We start from the raw sequence: 22,639 nt of genomic DNA on the forward strand, positions 1-22,639 counted from the left end.
ACACCCACGGGAAAGGAAGGGACGGCCCATTCTATGCCGGGGCACACACGGCGAATCATCATTATACATAATATGAATCATTATACATAATAAGTTTATACATCTTAAACATGTTATGACGATCATACATATAAATGGTATATATATATATATATATATATATATATATATATATATATATATATATATATATTTTATATATATATATATTTTATATGACACAATAAGAAGAATTAGCCAGATAGATGCAGACATTCTGAAATCACGCTCGGCTATTGATTTTTATTTATATACATATTCCAAATATTAAATGTAAAACTTCCGACTTTAGATTGAGATTCACTCTTAGGATCCTCAGACCGCAGTGAAGCCTTGTCCGACTGAGTTGTCACCATCCGTAGTTAATATGCGAAATATAAACTCCATATGTTGTAAACATAACTGAAGGAGAAACGATCAGTGATAATAACGTCAATCAAATAGTGATAAATGTTCACGTGTACAATGAGCCATGCGATTTTCAGTAGTGTCTGCTTATTATTTTTGAGAAACGCTACAGTTGTTACGGGAGTTTAATATCAAAATAATAAAATATATACAGGTGTGTATTTTAAATATATTATTTCATTCTGTCAAATTAGATTAATAAAAGTTAAAGTTAGATATGTTCGAATAAATTAGGAATCATAATAAAGTTAAAAAATATAATATTTTACATTATTGTATGAAATTAAATATTTTCGACTTTTTTTGATAATATTACTTTATTAATATTATAGAATACAGTTTTTATTAAAACTATTCTGTACCTGACTGTTTATAATGTGTTCTTTTAGATTTTTTTATATTATTGCAATTATAAAAAATATATTTTTTGTTAACATTTTTGTTAGTTTATTAAAAAGATAAAAAGAACGCTTCTAGTGCATCTTGTAGTGCATTTTATTATTAGTATTAATTTATCTAATTAAAATAATGCTTTAAATTTTCTTTGTAAACGAGTCCTAAAGATAAACATTTGATACTGGATAGGTATATAGTATTAATAATTGTATCTTTCTGATCCTCCTCAACTCTTATTCGTATGTACCTAATATTGTTGTTTAAATAATACAAAATATTTGAAACTGTTCTAAACTAAATAATATTAACAAATAAAATAATGAAGGTATAAAGAAATAAATAGTAATGGTCGCTTATACATATGAATATTATTTCAGGAATTGTTAGTAATGGAGACTGAAAATCCCATTGCTAGCAATATATCCAACTAGGTCAACCTCCTCGCGGTTCTCCCTGGAAACTATCATGATTAATTCCTGATGAATTCATCGTGATGGGCTAACTGGCCTGTTTTCATTCTCATTGATCACCCTTCACTGGTGCTCCACCAGCGTATCCCGTTAGCGCAGGCGGGGTTACCATTCCATTTTCACCTATAAAAAAAATACCTTTCATGCCTGAGGATTATGGTGTTATGCTTCTTATATTTTATACTTTTACGGCCAAGTAAGAAAAAATCTATACATAAACTGACTACAGTCTCTTCAATAATGAGCTAATATAGAAAACTTTTATATTAAAGAAATAACATCACATTCAATCGAGAGGCACTATTGGTGGGGCAATAAGTATATTAATGTTTACGGAATTTTTCATTTCTATTTTGAATTAGATTAGTTTTTATCTCTATAGGCTATAGAGATAAAAACTAATCTAAATTCAAATTGGCTTTCCGTTTTTAACTTACAAAAAAAAAAAAACTTGCCAAGATACTTACCACTACAAAAATAATAATAGTAAACTCTTTATTGCGCACAAAGGAAATGCATACAACCATATGATCACCAGAAAACTTATAGTAGGTCTTAAACTTATGAGATCACATATTTATTTATAATAATATATGGCCAGGATTGTCGGCATTTCTACTTTGTCGTCAATGTCTACGATGTCGTTATGTCAACTTTTCTGATAAGAATGGTAATATAGTGATCTCCTATCTCATATAACACTATGCGAGACACTATCTATGTACGAAATTGACATTAACAAATGCCCTTAAATCTTTTTAAACCTACTTATTTATAATCAGATTTTATTTAATAACCTTTAATACATCTAACATACCTAGTGTAAATAGTAGACTGAATACTATATAGCGTTATCTATCAGTCGACCGTAGACGGGAATAACAGAAAATATAATTAAGAATAAATAGAAAAACAAAAACAACATTTTACCTGTGACTTCGTCCGTTTGACTGGAATAAGTCACTGACCTGGATAAAAAGCAGTCTATGTCATTGTCTATCCCCTATAGTACACACATACGAAATTAAAAGTGATTGATTAAGTCGTTAAAGCATTAAGAGGTATCAAAAAACCAAACAAAATTACTTCTATACTTATGATACTAGTAAGGATAATGTAATGTGTGTAGTAAGGAGATTTAATTTGTGTATGGTATGTATGTTTTTTTTTTGTAGATAAAAGATAAAAACTACTCAACCGATTTCAAAAATTCTTTCACTTATAGAAAGCTAAATTACCAGCGAGTAATGCTGGCTATATATTACTTTCAAAAATATAGAGATCCCTACGAAAATAAATACTTATTGTACTCAAACTATCTAAAAGTTACTTATTAAAGCTAATATAAAATACTATTATGTATCAGTCTATTGCTGCAAAGCCGGGAAATAATACTTCCATGTTCGTTTTTATGTTTACCTTATTTGCGTTCCACTCCATTTTCGTATTAAATACAGCCTGTCCTTTCTACTACTAAGTGTTACTACTTATAAGTAGCACGATCCTTTATCAAAGAAATTAATTTTCTAAATAAAGCTAATTTTCATTTTAATAGTTTTTAATATGTTGAAATATGCCGTTGGCTAATAGAAGAACAGAAAGACAGACGGACGAAATTGCGCCATAAGAAATTCCTTTTGTATACGTATTTTTGGACAGAGTATAGATAATTCGTCAAGCTATTTCGGCCACATTTGTTTTCTATTTTTATGGCTATTCATTATGCTAAAATCTATTGTTGAAAACGAAATACAGGAACATTACCATGGATATTAGATAAAACGCCCATGGTAATATATAGCAATATCTTAGATAAATATAATAATATAGTAAAAATACTATATTTTTACTAAGTAATATAATATCGAAATGAAGAACACCATTGGAATGAATATATCTGACCGGTATGGGCGATACCGAAATGGGTGATGATTTTTTTTCGTTATTAATATCCAGAGAAAGTCAATATCTAAATATCAGTACTGCACTGAAAATATTTGCCTTTGATATTTTTGAGGATTAAATTTATACCTGTGTACCCTGTAATTTCATATCCACCCTCCAAATTGAAACAAAGTCATGTACGCGCTGGTACTTGACGGTAGGGTGGCATAAAGATACCCTTGCAGACAATTTTTGAATGGTCCCCTTCTAGTTAATTATATACCTAAGTTATCCGAAATATATAATCTTCGTTTGTTGAGTAGTTGAATAGTAATTAACTGATAAAATTTCAGCCATTGCATTTGTAATTTATTATTTAGCGATGTTTTACAATTTAAAGGTGTGCCGTCTCTCTTTTGTTCAGTATTTGTTAGAATTTCAATAATATAAATGTAAATGTACACCGATATGTTTTGTGTTACGCAAGTAGGCATTGTCATCTTTATAAATATTTAACACAAAAATATATTTGGTTTCTTTAATTAACATATTAAATGTTGCTTGAAATTATTTCAAAAGATACACTCCATTCTACAATGACTTGGGTTTATTTGATAAAGTGTAACGTGAATAACGTATTTTTTATACAAATAAATGAATAAATTATACAGCGTCATCATAACCTAAATTAAGTATTTACTGTATTTATTCGTCATTATCATATCAGCCTTTAACTGTCTACTGTTAAAAATAAGCCTCTCCCTTGAGAGCGGTTTGCCAGTAGTTGCCACGTTTGGCAAACGGATTGGCAACTGCAGTTAGTTTTAAAAGGGACGTTGCTCAAGTCAAATAGGTATATATATTCACGAATAAAAATATTTGTATTCTGTGGCGATCGAACCCGGGATTATATGGAGATGAGGCGGTATTTTAAACCGCTACACTACCAAATATGTCGAAATGTCAAATGAACTGTCAATGTCAAGAAAATTTAGTTGTAGTAACATATCCACAAAAGAAAATAAAATGAGGTCCTCTTTCTTTTGGAAGTACCATAAAAAATTCAATTTATTTATTTATTAACTATGAAATTTGTACACGTGGCGAATTTAATTCGGTATGACATTCTCTACTAGTAAACTATTAAGTAAAAGAAAACGTTTGAAGGCAGTAGTGGTGAATTAAAATAATTATCATCATCATCATATCAGCCCTTAATCGTTCACTGCTGAACATAAACCTCTCCCTTGGGGGGTTTTGCCAGTAGCTGCCACGCTTGAGAGTGCGGATTGGCAACCACAGTTAGGCTTTAGAGATGTATTGAGAGGGACGATGCTGCCCATCCCTCGTCGTTTCTTAGTCACCTCCTTCGATACTCACGAGAAAGGAAGGGGTGGCCTATTCTATGCTGGGACTACATGGCAAATTAAGTAATTATATTTACAATAACATTTCGTAGTTAAATTTACAAACGCAGGTAATTAGTTTGTATCAATTTTAATTAACTTACACCGAATAAAAAAAAAACTAAATTGTAAAATTTTTAGTAGTTTATTCTAATATGAACTAATTAAATGTCATAGTAAGTAATTTGTAATGAGATTTAACAATGTTTATATTGTACCTAGTTTGTTTTATAATTTAATATTATCAAGTAATAAATTGTACTTAGTGTGTTATCTTTAACAAAACGATATTCTATATTACAAAATTTACTTTTGTAAGTGAATTTGTATTTTGTTACTTTATGTCTTTAGATTTAGTAGTGTGCAGGACGCACTTGTTTGATTTAGTTTTTTGATTTAGTTAATTTTATTAGAAAAAATCTTTTTTGTGATTTCAAGTTAAGTCAGACCGTTGTCATAGGATTATGATGTTATGTTTCCGTGTCACGTCCTGTAATTTCCATGCGATTTTTCACCTTTCAAATTGTAACACAACCATGCAAGCACGGCTGCTTCATGAGAAATACGAGTGGAGTAGAGGTACTCATACGACTTCTTACAGTCTTCCTCTGGTAGAATATTTCATTATCATCATTATCATCATATCAACCCTTAATGGACCACTGCTAAAAATAAGCCTTGGGGGATTTTGCCAGTAGTTGCTAGGCTTTAGAGATGTTTTAAAAGGGACGCTGCTGCCCATCCTTCGCCTTCTCTTAGTCGCCTCTTATAACACCCACGGGAATGAAAGGGGAGGCCTATTCTATGCCGGGACCACACGGATGGTAGAATAATAATAGTAGAACAATTTGCGCAGAATTAAAAAAAATACAATGGTTAATAGAATGGGCAATCTGAAATGTGTGTGTGAATCAAAGAGATTAATGTGTTAATAACAACGAAATATATCCAAAAGCCCAATTGACTTGTATTAGTTTGGGAGGTTCTAATTTATTTTAGCAATTTTCTAATCTATGTTTCTATAGGAAAAAAAAAATTTTTAGTTTTACTGCATCAAAACGATATTAAATATTTTTATTTCGTTTTCATGTGACTTGCTTGGTTTTTAGTAGATATGCATGACATATGCAAATAGTATGTATAGATTTTTTTAGTTGATATTTATTGCTATTTTTATAATAGTACTATTGTGGAAAGAGTCTTATAGTTTTTATAGTAATAATAATATTTTTAATTTATAGCACTTTTAAATAGTTCAATTTTTATGATTCTACGGCTCATTCAGAATACAGTTTCACTTGAGAAGAACGGCCAAGAAATTTACCTGTGCTGTTAAGAGAGTATAATGCGATATTAGTATATTTTTTTCTGAAAATAATTTTACATTGTTTTACAATTGTCGATGCATATGTAACATAGTCACAAGAGAACAATGTAACCAAGTATAATAATAATGTGGCATTTGCTATAATTGTTATATTTCTTTGTATTGTTTTGTAACCATTCTGTAAATGGAAGGAAAATTGTTAAGGTAAAATATTCATAATTTCACGGTTAACTAGTATGATAAGACTAAAGAAAATCTAGATGTTTACGATTTTTTGCCAGTATAATACCAAGGAAAATATATACAAAGAAGACAGTTATTCCAACTGGTCAGAATAAAAAGAAAATCGGACTAATATTAGTTGGATTTACACTTCGAATGTTTCGTGTAGATAATATTTCAGGTCTTTTGCAAATTCAGGCATGCAATTCAAACGTATACAGTTAGTGTATCTTCAAGCGACTTACAAAAAGAAGTTTCAAATTGAAATGTATTTTTTGTACGTACGTTATACAATGGTTTCACCAAAAATACAGTTAGTAGAAATATGTAACTAATTTTGAACCGTTACGCACTGTGCACTTACTGAATAATTTCGTATGAAAGGTACATATTTTCATACTTCAACGGTATTCCTTTGGTGAGTGTTAGTCAGTTTTACGATTGTTATCACTAAGTGTGGGTTATTGTACTATTTACTTTACATTATATGTATCAGTTTTCATCCCATTTAGATTAGATCCGCAAAATTTGCTCTAATAATCTTATTAGAGCATTTTTTGCGGAAATTCTCGAGACATCGAGAAAACTTTATGAAAGAAAAATCTTTACCCGCCTAAAATCAATTACATGCTTAAAGAGATTTGTATAGTACAAAGAAATTTCTATCAATGAACAATTCGGCTTGTCTGCCAAATAAAGTCTTTCTATCATAGAATTACTACATTGCTTTTCTCAACCTATCTTCATATTTCAATACATTTTTGAAGAATTACTAGTCGTTTATTATTATTTTAAAATAAATGAACACAACATTCAGATTTTCTAATTTGATTTAAATTATTTAAATCGATAATGTGAATGGCATATCAATTAGTAGATAATTAAGATTAATTTCACAACAAGCAGTTTTTGTTCTACAAATAAAATTCGGCGCTTTACGGATATATACATACATACATATCTATGACGCCTGTTTCCCATGAGGGTAGGCAGAAACAATGGAATGCCAAATACTCCGATATAAAATATAAATAGTTCTCTTTTGCTTTCTTTACATTAATTTATCTATAACCAATTTAATTAGAAGTTTCACATAAATTATCTTAACTACAATTGTAAAATACGTGAAAAATAATACCTACTTAATTTAAATTATGTGTATGATGAAACAGAATACCTAACAGCATATAGATAATAACGATGACACTTGTTGATAATAATTATAATACATTAGCATAAATGCATCACAATATTTATGCTTTTTAAGTGGTATATATGAATTAAGTTACTTTCTGCCATTACACAACTCCTCTACTCACCACATTCAAATGACTTCACGCCAAATATACTTACGTCTTATTTCTTTTAAATGCTAATAGTACATGTAATCCTAGATACCTATGTATCCACGTGTATAATATATGAACCAAGCTATCTTAATTCATATATTATACATAAGTAAGGGCAGTAAATTTATTATTTCATATTAGTATTATTGTTATTTCCTTTGCAATTAAACCTTTAATTTTCTAGTTTTTGTTTTTTGAAAATTCTGTAAACATACATTAGAAAAATAAATATATAATAAACGTACAAGAGCCTGACTTTCTTAACACAGGACTTTCCTAGCATGGAGGTCAGAAACATTTTTTGAAAATAAATAAGTATTCTAAATATGTATTTTGTGTAACACATATGTATTTTTCGTTAAATAAATTAATATCTCTATTATTATTCATCAATCTTTTCATACACGCTCGCCGGTTACGGGTACTTTTAATTTATCCATTCTTCAGCACGTCGTCTATTTGGTCAACATATTACCATTTAGGGCAGCCTCTACCGACATCTCCATTTATTTGTGCTCGATTAATATTTTTCGTAGTCCTTCTAACATCTATGTATCTTCTGCAAATGGTACGACTAACGCATATTTCTCATTTCAATTTTTGTCACTACACTGTCCACTCTTCTCTCTAATCACACTTCAGTCTATCGGCGCTTCAGTTATTATAAAAATAATTTAGTACCAACAGGGTAAACCATATTAAATGGAATAAGAAAGTAAATAAATAAGAAATAAGAAAGAATATGCAGAATTAATGACGTAATGTGGTAGCTTATACGCAAGAAAATATTGCATCTTTTCTTTGCATAATATACTGCTTCACGATAATATAAAACTCTTTAATGAGTACTAAAAATATATATTACAATGTAAATCTGTAAATCACGAGTTGCCTTTTTAAATGTAATTAAAAAAAATATTGTAAAGAAATTATTATAAATATTATATTATTGGATAGTTGTTTCAAAGACATTTGTTAGAAGAGTGAAATATTGAATACAAAATTATAAGAGATATAAAAAAGGTGTGCAATTTGTGGCTGCCAGTATAATAGCAACATGACGCTCCGCGGTGCATGCCTATGAACTGCTGTCGGTCTGGTAGGCGAGGAATTACGGCGATTAGGAATCTATTGGGCATCTGCTGCTCTTAATACATAGTCATCAGGGCTGCGTCGTCAAGGCTCTTTACGGAAACTTGGACTTGGCGGTGTCAATAGCGCTGCGTGGGTCCAATTTGACAGGAGGTGTTAAGACCCCACTAAAGACCACCCGCTTTGAGAGCACGACCATTAGGGCTTCATCGTTAATGCACTTTACGGATGACAACGCAGCGGGCCATAAGGGAAGCAGATCATTTAGTAGGGCATTGTGACTCCGACGCAGCAGTTATTAAGACTTGCTTGCTTAATAATGTCCCTTTTTTGCACTTATTTAAAAGCTACTTATATATTATTAATCAGAGTATTATTTTTACACCATACATGTTATGATTTATATATAAATCTCTTTCTCCTTTCGGGTTCTGAAGGTTGACTGGAAGAAATCCCTTTAAGGAAAAATTTTTTGCCTATATACATTTTTATTATAACCTACTTATTTAATATATCTATTTTAAAATTGAATATACAAAAGCATATAAATGAATAAATAGATAGATTTAAAATTTCTAAAATGGGCGTAATGTTACGTTACAAATTTTTCTGATACCACATGTTTCTAAGACATTTTTTAGAAAAGTGAAATACAGAATATAAAATAAAAAGAACTATAAAACGGTATGCAATTTGTAACTATCCGTCACGTCAGTAACAGTTTCTACGATTTCATAATTTTTCTTAAGTACCTACATAATCTTATTATAATTTTCTCTTTAAACTGATGTATTAGTCGACGAATGTAGCCGGAGGTAATTTATTATTTAACATTGTGTGTTAAGTTAATCAGCTTCATATAGCATTCGATATAAAAAGAGGAAGACTAGTGGGAAGGCCTACTCGCGCTAAAGGAATGTATCGGAATCGTAAAAAACGAGGCATTTTTTAAGATATTCAAATAAAACTTGATCCCAGAACACTCAAAATTTTATGTGGTAGACGTAGGAAAAATTCAAAGCTTTGTACAAAGAATTGAGTTTGGACTTTTTTTATGTGATGAAAATGATCACTACTACACACACACACCCTATTAGTACTATTGGTACAAAAATGAATGTAGGTGAGGATGAAGTCATGAAAGTCATGAAGAAAGATCAGTTGGTCTTACATGTGTTCATTACGAAATAATCACGTTGGTTTACGCTTATCTTCTTATTAGTGATATACTTGCAGGTTATGTTGCTAGAAATTAGATTATTTAACCTCATTACTAACAATCCAGTTTGCTCTGAAACCGAACTTATCTAGGGCTGATTTTTATTCAGTAAAATATTCCGGATGCAGTAGTTTGAGCCTTACAGGATATAAGATGTAACATGTGGCTTTGCTCATACGTATTAGGAAAATATATAACTTTATCCTTATGGTACTGTGTGGTCGTATATTTATTGATTTAAGCGTGATAAATAATAAATTTCTTTTATAATACATTTTTAAACGAACATCATAATGTCATATATAATAGATATTAGTAATATGCTTATATATATATATATATATATATATATATATATATATATATATATATATATATATATATATATATATATATAAGGATCTGCTCAGTTAAATAAAAGAAACCAATTCTTTTTTTTATATAGTAACAATCACCAATTTATAGTATTCCAATGTTTATTTGAATGGCCTTGTAGACAACGCGGTAGTGAGATTTCAATGAAAATTACGTGCGACACAATTTTCCTTATTAACCACTGAATCGACTAGTCATTTAAGAGTAGGTACGGGGTGAAGCATTTGTTATCACTTTGAAAACGAATACTGTGTCAGACGGATGGTGTTTAAATTTGTTCAGCGACGTGAAATAAAAAAAAAAAACTATTCAACCTTTATTTTTTTATGTGAACGTATTTTCATTAATTCTGAACCGATGTTAATGATTATTTTTGCAATTTCGTGATTTTTGTGACAATCAGAAATTGTTTTTTTTTGTGGAGTTATTACAATATTAAATTGTATTTTATTTAAAGGTTAAACCGCCAATATGTTGACAGGATGGAGACTCGCACTGTCCAAATGTAAGTACTATGTAAATTCGCTTTTAAGCTTTTCTATGCTTATTTTATTATTACATATAGAAAATTTTTAATGGTATTTTCTCAGAATGGTAAATAAGCTACAATAAGAGATGAACGATTTTATATTAAAATCTATTTGTAATAATTTGTTGTGTAATAGCAAACAACATATTTAGTAGACTCTTTCACAAAAGGTGATTTTAAATTTATATTTATCTGTATATATTATTACAATCTGTATATATTATAAGATAAATTCTAATAATTGCATGAAAAATATTATTATTTTATCTAAAAATTAATATACTTATAAATATAATAATAAATGATAATATTTTGCCCTTTTTATTTCTCAATTTAATTTTTTAATCATATATAAGTTATTTTGTTGTTAAATTCTATTTCTTTTTACGTTTATATTTTATTTTATTAATTTTTTTTATTTTAGTATTCTTAATACCCCAGCGGTATGTGATGGCTATAATGGCATTGTTTGCTGTAGCCAATGCTTACACGATGAGAGTTTGCCTCAATCTGGCCATCACACAGATGGTGAAGAAGACAGCCGCTGTAGAAGGCGAGGAACATTACGATCCATATGCGTGTCCAGATAAAACTATTACGAGAAATTTTACTAAAAGCTACTCTTACTACAGGGCAGATGATGTAAGTAGTGCATTTTTTAAATAATATACAATTATATATAATTTGTAAGGACAAACAAGCTGACACCTGTTTTTATAATGGATGATGTGAAATAGTAATCCCACTTATGTCCGTGGTTTACGTTGGTAGTGTATTAGTAAAAGACAAGAGACGAGAGAGAGTGAAGACGAAATTAGGTCACGTGGTCCATCACTCATCACATTACTCTAAGGTGGCTTTAAAAAGATTGTTTCAGCAATAAGGCCGCCTTATTGCTCTTACAAAATTTATTTATTGTGGTCGTGTGTATTTTAATTTTGTTGACTTAATCTTACCTAGAACTAATTAGATAGGTAACCACTATAGATCATTAACATCTAGATAGAATGTTGAGGGTTAAAAAATGTTCCATAAAACAGCCCACCAATTGATGGCTGACGCGTTATTTTTTGTTAATATAGCTATTAAAGTCTAGAAGTAAAATGTTGATAACATGATAATTATAAGTAAATTTTTGTAATGAAAGTCATCATCATTATATTATTACAATTAACCTTTTCGAAAAGTCCGCCAATTTTTTAATATTATGGCATTTTTATCTAAGTACTTTTATCTATTTGTCATTATTTCTATTAATACAGTTTTATTTATTTTTAATATTTGTTATTGTCATTTGTTTGAAAAGAAGTATTACAATGCCTTAGGTATGGTATGGTATAATTTGTAATAATCATGTTATTCATATATACAAGTATACGCGAGTACTTTCTATGAGTCAGATTTAGTTGTTTACAAAACGAGATCAAAAATTATTGAATTTAAAAATATCTTTGTAAAGTCATTCATTTTTTTACAAATATATCAAACTCCATTATTATGACGATATGTTATTTTGTGTATTCTCGTACGTATGTGTGTACTTATGTACTATTTATTTATTTATTTATGTACGTATGTACGTACGTCATTAAAGCGCCAGGAGTTAACAAACAAATAAACAAACTCATTATCGTATTTATAATATTAGTAAGGATATTTTGTAGTAGATAAAAAGTATGGTATACCTACTCTTGCCTGCCATACCTTTGTCATTAATTAGGTATGTTTATGAAAAGGCGATCTGCAAATATAATAATTATGTTAAGTCCTACTTTAAACATGCTTCTTGAAGTTTCAGATAAGGCTGCAATAAAACATTGTGTATCTTTCTAAGTAATATTTCTTTGTTATTATTTCATACCTAAATCTTCTCATGTCGTTGGTATACCACAATGTTGTAATACATACATATTAAATTAAGTAATTTTCAGTTTTTTTTACTTATAGGTCTACTTTTTATAATTAGTGTAAAAAGTATAAAATAATTATAAAGGCAAATAGCTTTAAACGAAGTTTATATTATTTATTTATGAAAATTCTGGACTCCTTTCTTTATATTTGATTTGATGAAAACATTTGCTTCGCAAATAAAACGACAAGAAGTTTCTTAGACTCGGAGTCAAGTATCTACATGTCTATATCTATATCTTAAAAATAATCATTTCAGCCGTTAACTGTCCATTACTGAACATAAGCCTTCCCCATAAGGGGAGTTTTGTCAATAGTTGCTACGCTTGGCAGGGGGGTTGGCAACCACAGTTAAGTTTTCTGAGATGGTTTAAGGTTGCTGTCCATCTCTTTACTACTAAATTCCTTTAGTTGCCTAGAGGTGGCTTATTCTACACCGAAATCACGCGAACTATAATAAAAATAATTTCTTAGTTGTTTAACATTATCATTACTCATCTAAAAGTAACTTTTCTTTTGCTTCGCAAAGAAAAACTACATTCTTCTAAATAAATAAATAAATAAACGAATTCTCGAAATTGGCGACTTAACCGCGATATTGATGACTTCAGAATCTTCTACTATTGATAATCGTTCAAAAATTCATATAAACTATAATAACTATAAATCCATTATCTTTCAGACTGTATATTTCGAATGGAGTGAGGCAACACAGGGACTGATTCTTGGATCTTTTTACTATGGCTATGTTTTGACTCATTTACCTGGAGGTATGCTGGCAGAACGTTTCGGAGGGAAGTGGGTATTAGGTCTTGGTCTCCTATCGACTGCAGTTTGCACCATAATCACGCCTGTTACAGTCAAAGTAGGAGGTGCTACTGCTTTATTTATATTGAGAGTTATAGAAGGATTAGGAGAGGTAAGTGGTAATTTTAAAATTAATAAAATCATTCTGAGGGACTGGTCTGTACTCAATCAAAATTGAATTTGCAAAAAACTGCTTAGTTTCTTAGGGGTACTTTACATCAGAGGATAATACTAAACCTAGCTGTAACTATAAAAACGTGATATCTTATGAATTTGTAAATAAACCTGTTTTATTAAATATGATTTCTATTCTACTGTAATTAATAACTGGTATATTCGATAAAATGTATTAAGAAGAAAGAAATATAGTCATAAATATTTTATAACTAAAGTGAAGGACTTCTATTTCATGATAATACTTTATTTCTTAATAAATATTTTTAGTTCAATAAAACCAAACACAAAGAGATCTATTTACTTAAATTCTGAAGTGTACAAAGTAAGGATATTAGGAATTTAATATTATATTTTCGAATTTATATGACCAATATTAAGAATTTTTATAGTATATAAATGTAAAAAGTAATGCCTTGTTGTTGTCACATACCCTTAAACAGGCCAAAATAGTTAAGGGGCCCCCAAGGTGGGAAGTTGCTAATCTAATATAGGTACTTTGTAATGTATGTACATACCTATGCTTATCTTTTCTATATGCTGTAGTCAAAATTACTAATAGTTGAAAAGCAGATAGAGAAAGAGTAGTTATTTTTTTACCTATCTGTTGGTTAATTGGACAAAAGTACTTTTGACCCGATAAAGTTGACTTAAATACATATTTCATAGATTTTATTTTGTAACACAAATATAATTTAAATTAACAACATAGAATTTTATCACGTTTTCATGCAAAAATTATTGTGGGTATGTGAAGGTCAGCTACTATTATCTTGTTTGAACATTTTAATTAATTGAAAAACGGCATAAAACTGAAATTCAAGCTAAATTTAAAAATAAATTTATTTTACAGAATAAGCAGACTACGTATATATTTTTTATATTTTATCGAAACACAATATTAAGAATTTGTAATTGCTCCGCAAATAACAACGACTTCAATTGTGAACGAAATATTAAGGAATTAATATAGAACTAAAAAAAAAACAGTACTAATTATAAAAATAATTATTAAAATAGGTTCTTACACGGTTGTACACAAAAGTACAAATGAGTTAAGATTTTTCTCGTTTTTGAAGTTGCTTTCTCATATCAGCCATTAAGTGTCCACGGTTGAAAATAAACCTCCCCTTGGGGAGTTTTGCCTGTAGTTGTCCCGCTTAGCAGGCGGATTGCATTTCTATGCCAGAATCACATGGTTTGAAGTTGCTTAAAAATATATAATAGCTAATCACTTTTTTTTTATTTCGTTGTACCAGTAGATGATACGTAGTTCATTCACACTATTCTTTGTTTAGATATTATCATAGATACGACGTGACGATGATGAATTAACTTTATACTATAACCAGTACGTGACCGAGGTAATAGGTAATGATAGACAGGAACAAAAAGTAACCTACATGTTTTTCCCCATCTAAAATAGTATATACAAGTAGTATACAAAATTTCATGATGATTAATTTAGCCATTAAAGTGCTAAGGGGTAACAGACAATTGAACTCTCGGTGAAAGGTATAAAGCTTTTTTTTTTCAACTAGTGGTATCCAAAATTTTGTGTTTGTTCACAGAAACGGAGTTCATATGTTCGCTCACGTGAACTTCGTATAAACACACTAATGTAAATATAAAAAAATCTTGTTCAATTAAGTTTATATTTATGAAATTACGTTAGAATGAGCCTTTTTAAATGATTTATATATTTTTTTCACATAAGATGTTGTTTATATATATATATATATATATATATATATATATATATATATATATATATATATATATATATTCGGCTTATAATAAAAAATACTACAGTTAAGAATATCGCAATAAAAATATTTCGCATTTTTTTTAATTAGCAACAAATACTAAGAACACAAGGCAAAATATCAATCAAATAACAGAAACAAATGTTTTAATTAACTTTTAATAGAATTTTTCAATCTTATTTTTTTTTTCAATAACGGGAATCCCCTTCGATATAAGTTCTATTTTTGTACTTCCTCTTAAGAAATTTATTTTAATTGTAAATTCTTAATAATATAATAAATTCTGTAAATAATTATTGAAACTTGTTTTTTTTTTAGGGTCCAACTATGCCAGGTCTAATGGCTGTATTGTCACGATGGGCTCCAAAAGCGGAGCGTGCTCGTTTCGGTGCTATTGTATTTGGAGGAGCTCAGATAGGAAATATAGCAGGTTCCTACTTCTCTGGACTGGTCATGCATAATGGAAGTTGGGAAAATGTATTTTACTTATTTGGGGGGATTGGACTGCTATGGTTTGTTCTTTGGGTAAGTACCTCAATTTATTAAGTGTAGTTACTAAAATTTACCTGATGTAACTGCTACTGCAGGATTATTACTAATATATTGGTTTATCATTAACTTCTTTCTCAGGTATACATTTAATTAAATATAAATTAAAAAAGAACTTAAAAGTTCCACATACTATCTAAAATTCATGAAAGAAGAATCATCGAATATTTGAAGAACATTTATTTCAATACCGCAATATATACTCGGAAGTAATGTTTTAAACTCACCTAAGAGATATCATCGATGATCCCGATGACATATAACAAAGATTATTATTTCTGTTAACTGTCCACTGGTGAACATAAGCCTTGTCCATAAGGAGAGTTTTGTCAGTAGTTGCGTCGCTTGGCAAGCAGTTTGGAAACCGCAGTTAGGCTTTTAGAGATGTTTTAAGAGGGATGCTGCTGCCTATCCTTCACTCTCCTTTAGTCAGCTCTTACGACACTCACGGAAAAAGAAGGGGCGATCTATTCTATCCCGGGACCACACGGCTATAATATAATAAAGATTACTCCTCTAATACTTCTCTAGCCCAGATCTATCCACAAGATTTCAGATGCATGACACTGTCTTCACAACCAAGACGGTAATCTGAATAACGCCTTTTAACGTACTCTGTTAGGCCATCGTGACTGATTTCTAGTCTCATTCAAATAGCAATTAAAGTAAAATCGACGAGGTTCGAACCATTGGCGATGTTTATAACCGAAATTCATAATATTCGATGTTGATTCGCCATTTACAAGTGGTCTACGTCATTATATTTCCTACCTTTGAAATCTACGCATACGAAGTAGCGAGCAAAAAGCTAGTATAATTATTAAATATATATTTATTAAAATTATATGTTGAATTATATTTTACGAAGAATCAATTTTTTTCTTACAATAAAAGTTTTAAAATTTTAAAGAAAGATCGCGATAAGATAAATATTACACCATAGAACGTTGTTCTATCTTGTCGCAACGTCACAATAATATTTAACATAACCTAATTATGCATGACGTAGACTCCATTCACCGTATTATTAAGTACTTATTTAGTTGGGATACGGCTTTGACTCTGTGCGTAATATTTTGTAAATTTACGTACTACTTAAATGTATAGTACTCATATTAAACATTTACGAAATATTTACATGTTATCGTTGAAAGTAATTCGTTTTTTTTTTATATTTATTTAGTCCATATAGTATTATATTTATTTATCCTGCAAAACTATTAACTTTATTTTTTATAACAACCTATTTCTAAATAATTATTTGTATTTAAATTATTGTATTTTGTTTTAGACCGTGTTGTGTTATAGTACACCAAATACCCACCCTTTTATATCAGACAGCGAAAAGAAATTCTTAAACGAAAACGTAGATTCACTGAAGCATATTAATGCGCAAAAAATGGACCCTATTCCATGGAAGGCGTTGCTTCGATCTGTGCCATTATGGGCTCTAATTATAGCTGGCGTAAGTATAATGGGGGTATACTCCGAATTGCTATTTTTTACTGAAATATTAATTTAATAATACAGAAATATCATAATAAGAAGGATTAATAAGAACGGAATTTATAATATATTGAGTCAAATGAATATTGTTATGATAATGAGACAATTTATAACTTACCATAAGATGACGGCTTGTGTGCCATTCTAAGTTACATAAAAATATTCAATAACTGTTTATTTATTCTTCTTATTAAAATATATAAAAAGATAGCTTTTCCTATCTTTTTTAATCTTTTTTATTGCTTTAAGCAGAATACAGTACAATAATGAAGTATTCTCAAAGTCGAGTTCAACTATTCAAAGCTCGCTGGCACTTACTGATTAATGTTTCTTATCACCTGATCCCACACAACCAGCAAATACTTTAATTAACAATTTAGCTTAAAGCCTTCACTTGTTTACTAGATCGGTCACGACTGGGGCTACTTCACAATGGTTACAGATTTACCAAAATACATGACAGATGTGTTGAAATTCAACATAAAATCTACAGGAATACTCTCAGCTATTCCTTACGTAGCTATGTGGGTATCTTCGTTTTTCTTTGGACTCATATGTGACTTCTGCGTTAAAAGAGGATATCACAATATTAAAAATGCAAGAAAAATCTATACAAGTATTGGTAAGTAGATATGTATAAAACTGTATGTATAAAGATTTTTTAGACTCGAGGATTTTATCTATATCAAAGTTGCCTGTTTAGATACTTCTATTCGACTCATGTTTCTGCCGCCTAGAAACTAAGTTTCATCATATCGGCCCTTAACTGTCTACTGGTGAACATAAGCTTCCTCTATTGGGGGATTTTGCCAGTAGTTGCAATGCTAGGCAGCAACTGATTTTGTATATTCGTATTTTAATTATAAAGGTTGATTATGATAGTGTATAACGCAAATATTAAATGATGATCTCTGTGGTGCGGTGGTGTGTATGTTACTTTGAGTAAATAAGGTTCTAGGTTCGATTCGATTTCGTTTAGACTAATTCAGAATTTTTTTCTAATTGAATTGGATTTGGATCTTCTAGATATCCTTTGCTCCCAGGTATTCGTTGCCTGTAACAAGGCAACGAATACCTGGGAGCAAAGGATCATAATAGGGTATCCTAGCCTGAGGATCAGGTATTTAGTGTTATTATGTGGTATTTATTATATAAAAGAAAAACGCTCTTTAATTTGGTACATTTAATAATATATTCTATTACTTGCAATTTAGAAAACTTTAAATTCGTGTTTTGTTTCTTTTCTTACTTAAATATGTTTTTTAAACAATTCTGATTACAATAAAATATATTCAAAATAAGCTTAGGATATTTATATATGTTAATTTTCTGTTTAAGCTGCCACCGGCCCTGGTATATGTATTATCTTGGCTTCCTACTCCGGATGTGACACTACTCTTGCCGTATTCTGGTTCGTGGTTGCCATGTCTCTTATGGGCGCTTACTACAGTGGTATGAAGATTAATCCCCTAGACATCAGTCCCAACTATGTAGGTTCCACTACAGCTATGGTCAATGGTATCGCTGCTATTTCAGGCATTGTATCACCGTATCTCATCGGCTTACTGACACCAGATGTAAGTTTAAAAATTGATATATATTTATCATCATCATCATCATATCAGCCTTTAACTGTCCACTGCTAAATATAAGCCTCCCCCTTGGGGGCTTTTGCCAATAGTCGCCACGCTTGGCAGGTGGATTGGCAACCGCAGTTAGGCTTTAGAGATCTTTTAAGAGGGACGTTGCTGCTCATCCTTCGCCCTCCCTTAGTTGCTTCTTACGACACCCACGGGAGAGGTGGCCTATTCAGTGCCGGGACCACACGGTTATATATATATATAAAAAGCTAATAATAAGAGATTTGATTTGAGAGAAGAATTAAAGCCATTTATTTATAAAAGTGGTTAGATGTAAAGGAAGGGGTCGATCCAAGAAATATTAAAAGGACTGTGTAAAATATGATATACATAATAGATAAGGGAGTCCAGGTATGACAGTTAATAGAGATTTGTGAAAATAAAAGATGTACTGCTTCGACTCTAAATAAATGAAAATGAATATAAATAATGGCCTTAGTTTGCAAATCTTGCTTTTTAAATTATTAATATTTTTAAATATAATTCTTCTGATTAATTTATAAAGTCTTGGAACTTAAATTGGCTAGTACAACCTAGTTGAAACGTGGGAGGTAAATATAATACTATATTTATAATTAAACAATTCATGTTAAGATATAACGAACCATATTATATTATAGTATTTATTATATATAATATTTAAATAATATTTAAATTTTAATATTGAAAAAATATTTAAAAAAAATTAGTGTCGTATGATGAATTAAAATAGTGTGTAATTGAGATAGGTGTTGCTTCGTTAAAGTCCATTATAATATCACTTGGTGTCTCTTTTATCTTTGATATTACAGTATTGGGTAATGCTTTATCTTGCCGGTATCTCAAGCAATATATTAGTTACACTTTCGGATGGTTTTAGTTTGCACTCAAAACTATCTTGAATTTGTATCAAAATATCTTAAGACAGAATTAGTAGAATCGAATTTTTAGTAATAAGAAACAAGATATTTTACAAAATTTGCAATTGGATTGACGATGCTTTGTTTCTAATACTGGTCTTATAATTCTTTCTTCTTATAAAATTCAATTTAATACTTCAATCATCATTTAATATTCTAAATACAATTTAACTTTCATCAAAAATATTTACAGTCGGCTTAAAAAGAGGAGGAGAGGTTATCAATGCGTTTGTGTTTTTTATGTTTGTTACTTCATGACTTTATAAGTTATTAACCGACTTAAAAAAATATCTGAAAAGATATACAGATTGGCCCCATAAAAATATAATCAAAATCAGTGCAGCAGTAAACTACTTCAGTTTTAAATCAAAATAATTGATTTTGCCATAATTGTTTATTTTTATGGAACACAATCTTATTTAAATTTAATTCCAGAACTCCAAATTAAAATATATAATATAGCTGCGATGTCTATTTAAATCTGTATCTATGGCAGTTACATTTTGAAAATGCTGTACTAATTTCTAATAATATTTTGTTACTAAATTTAATTATACTTTTGTTCACAGTCCACTCTTGCCCAATGGCGTGTTGCGTTTTGGGTTTGTCTCGGAGTACTAGTGATCACAAATATTGTGTACGTCATCTTTGCTCAAGGGGAACAGCAATGGTGGGACGACGTTAAAAAACATGGATACCCAAAGAATTGGAAGCACGGCCCGTTGGCATTGAGGTCTGTTGATAAAGAACAAGCAAATGAAGAAGTTAAAGAGAAAAATTGATTTATAATGCTACGTTAGACTTTAATTTAGGTACTTATTTGTGAGATTAATTTATGAAATGAGACTGCATTAAATCTAAGTGGTGCCTATGAATGCAACGTCTTATTAATAAAAACTAAAACATCATACAAACTCATTTTAACAATTAATTTATCTGAATCTATAAAATTTATCTGAAAAGAAAGAGATAAAATATTTTTGTAGCTGAAATTAATTGGTTAGACGTTAGGCGTTTTTATGAATAAGAGGGTTGTTGTTCAAATGTTTCAACTTGTACATATCTAAAAGTTAATGATTTAATGACTTGTATGTTTGTGTGAATGTTTTGTATCTATTAATTATGTAATGAGTTAAGAGTTGACTGGCTGGTCCAAAATAGTTGAGTGAAAATACCTCTATTCTTGTATATAATAAACTATAAGTAAGAAGGAATTTTTGTAAATTCAAATATTTCTTTTGTTAAGCTATATGTATATATATATATATTTAAATAGAGTTATTTATATTTTACCAAATGTACCAATTATTTATTAAAAAATATTTTTAAAATCTTCAGTTTTTCTATAAATTCAGACCTTAAATTGGACATAATAATATATCTATACAGGTAACATTAGACATAATATTACAATTATCAGGAATAATTAAGAAATTAAAGAGATAATTAATTTTTTTTTTAAATTTCTGGTCTATATATAATTACTTAGCCACCTGTTTTTTTTTTTTATTATTGTCAACGTTTCAACATAGATCGTATTATATTATTTTTGCCATGCCCATTATAGATCTGAAATGAGTAAAGTAAGTCCCGAAAATAAATTATTGTAAGTAAAATGATACCTATATACATTATGTTTGATGAATAATTACAAAATTATTAAAAAGAATTGTATGCAACTGTTTTTTTGTTATATACCATTTACATCAATTATATATTTTTCAATAAAAAAGCACAACTAAAAAGTCCTTCATTTTTCACTTATGTTCAAAATGTAAAATTTGTATTAATATTTTAATTGCAGATTTATCTCTTTAACGAACGAACCCGCAATCGGATTATATTTGTCAAAACATTTGAATGTTTAGTAGGTATAATACTTAGTCACTTAAAATCATGGCATAATATAGAGTTCTATTTAAAATTTTTTTTCTCCTCCGCTGGCGTATGTAAGGCATGAGAAAGTTTTGCATAATTTATGAACTTATATATGATAATGACTAAAGATACAATCACTTATCTCCGACAAAACCATCGTCTACTGCCACCACCGAAACCCTTGCTCCAGTCCTCGCTCACATCCATGTTATCACGGGCTCTACAATCTGCAGCCGGTAGTACGAGGTGAATTTATCATGGGGAGTGCTCTGAAGAATTGTTCGGATTGATACCTGCTGCAGATTTTCACCATCGTACAACCCGCCATAAACTAAAATTTCATCCCAACCATCTGGACGAGTGGCGGTCCTCCACCGTGCGTTTTTCAAGGCACTTTCTTCCACGCACAACCACTCTTTGGAATCAACTTCCAGCAGCAGTATTTCCGAACCGATACGACAACATAACCTTCAAGAAAAGAGCATATTCCTTTTTAAAAGGCCGGCAGCACACCTGCAATGCCGTAGGTGTTGTGGGTGACCATGGGCGGCGGTAGTCACTTACCATCAGGTGAGCCGCATGCTCGTTTGCCCCCTGTGTTGTAAAAAAAAAAAAAAGACGCTGCGTCGTAAGTTACTAATTACGTATTAAACTCTTTATCGTATCAAAAACATAAAAATATACAATGACAATTAGAAAATACAATTGAAATACCTATGTATTCCTACATCAAGTACAGATAAAAAATATACATAAAGGAAAATAGTGCAATCTTATCTCTAGGGCAATTTTTTAC

The 22,639-nt window shown here is 29.9% G+C and overlaps 1 protein-coding gene and 1 long non-coding RNA gene across 3 annotated transcripts in view; one reads left to right on the plus strand and one right to left on the minus strand.

The window, feature by feature from the left end:
* The window catches only part of LOC128202574 (uncharacterized), a 124,874-nt gene that overhangs the window by 45,997 nt on the left and 56,238 nt on the right, over window positions 1–22,639 (minus strand). The window lies entirely within an intron of this gene.
* Window positions 394–21,309, plus strand: LOC113513118 (putative inorganic phosphate cotransporter). 2 transcript variants are annotated; one of them, XM_052903368.1, is made up of 9 exons: window positions 394–601; window positions 10,645–10,692; window positions 11,141–11,358; window positions 13,307–13,543; window positions 15,690–15,896; window positions 17,212–17,385; window positions 17,832–18,048; window positions 18,765–19,003; window positions 20,535–21,309. In XM_052903368.1, the coding sequence occupies exons 2-9, from the start codon at window positions 10,659–10,661 to the stop codon at window positions 20,745–20,747; spliced, it is 1,539 nt and encodes a 512-aa protein (XP_052759328.1). In that variant the 5' UTR covers window positions 394–601; window positions 10,645–10,658; the 3' UTR covers window positions 20,748–21,309. The 2 variants fall into 2 exon arrangements, with proteins under 2 accessions (XP_052759328.1, XP_052759327.1); XM_052903367.1 differs by lacking the exon at window positions 394–601 and having other exon boundaries at window positions 10,413–10,692.

The sequence above is a fragment of the Galleria mellonella genome, unplaced genomic scaffold (genome assembly GCF_026898425.1).
Source record: "Galleria mellonella isolate WM207_F2 unplaced genomic scaffold, CSIRO_AGI_GalMel_v1 utg139, whole genome shotgun sequence".
Lineage (NCBI taxonomy): Eukaryota > Metazoa > Arthropoda > Insecta > Lepidoptera > Pyralidae > Galleria > Galleria mellonella.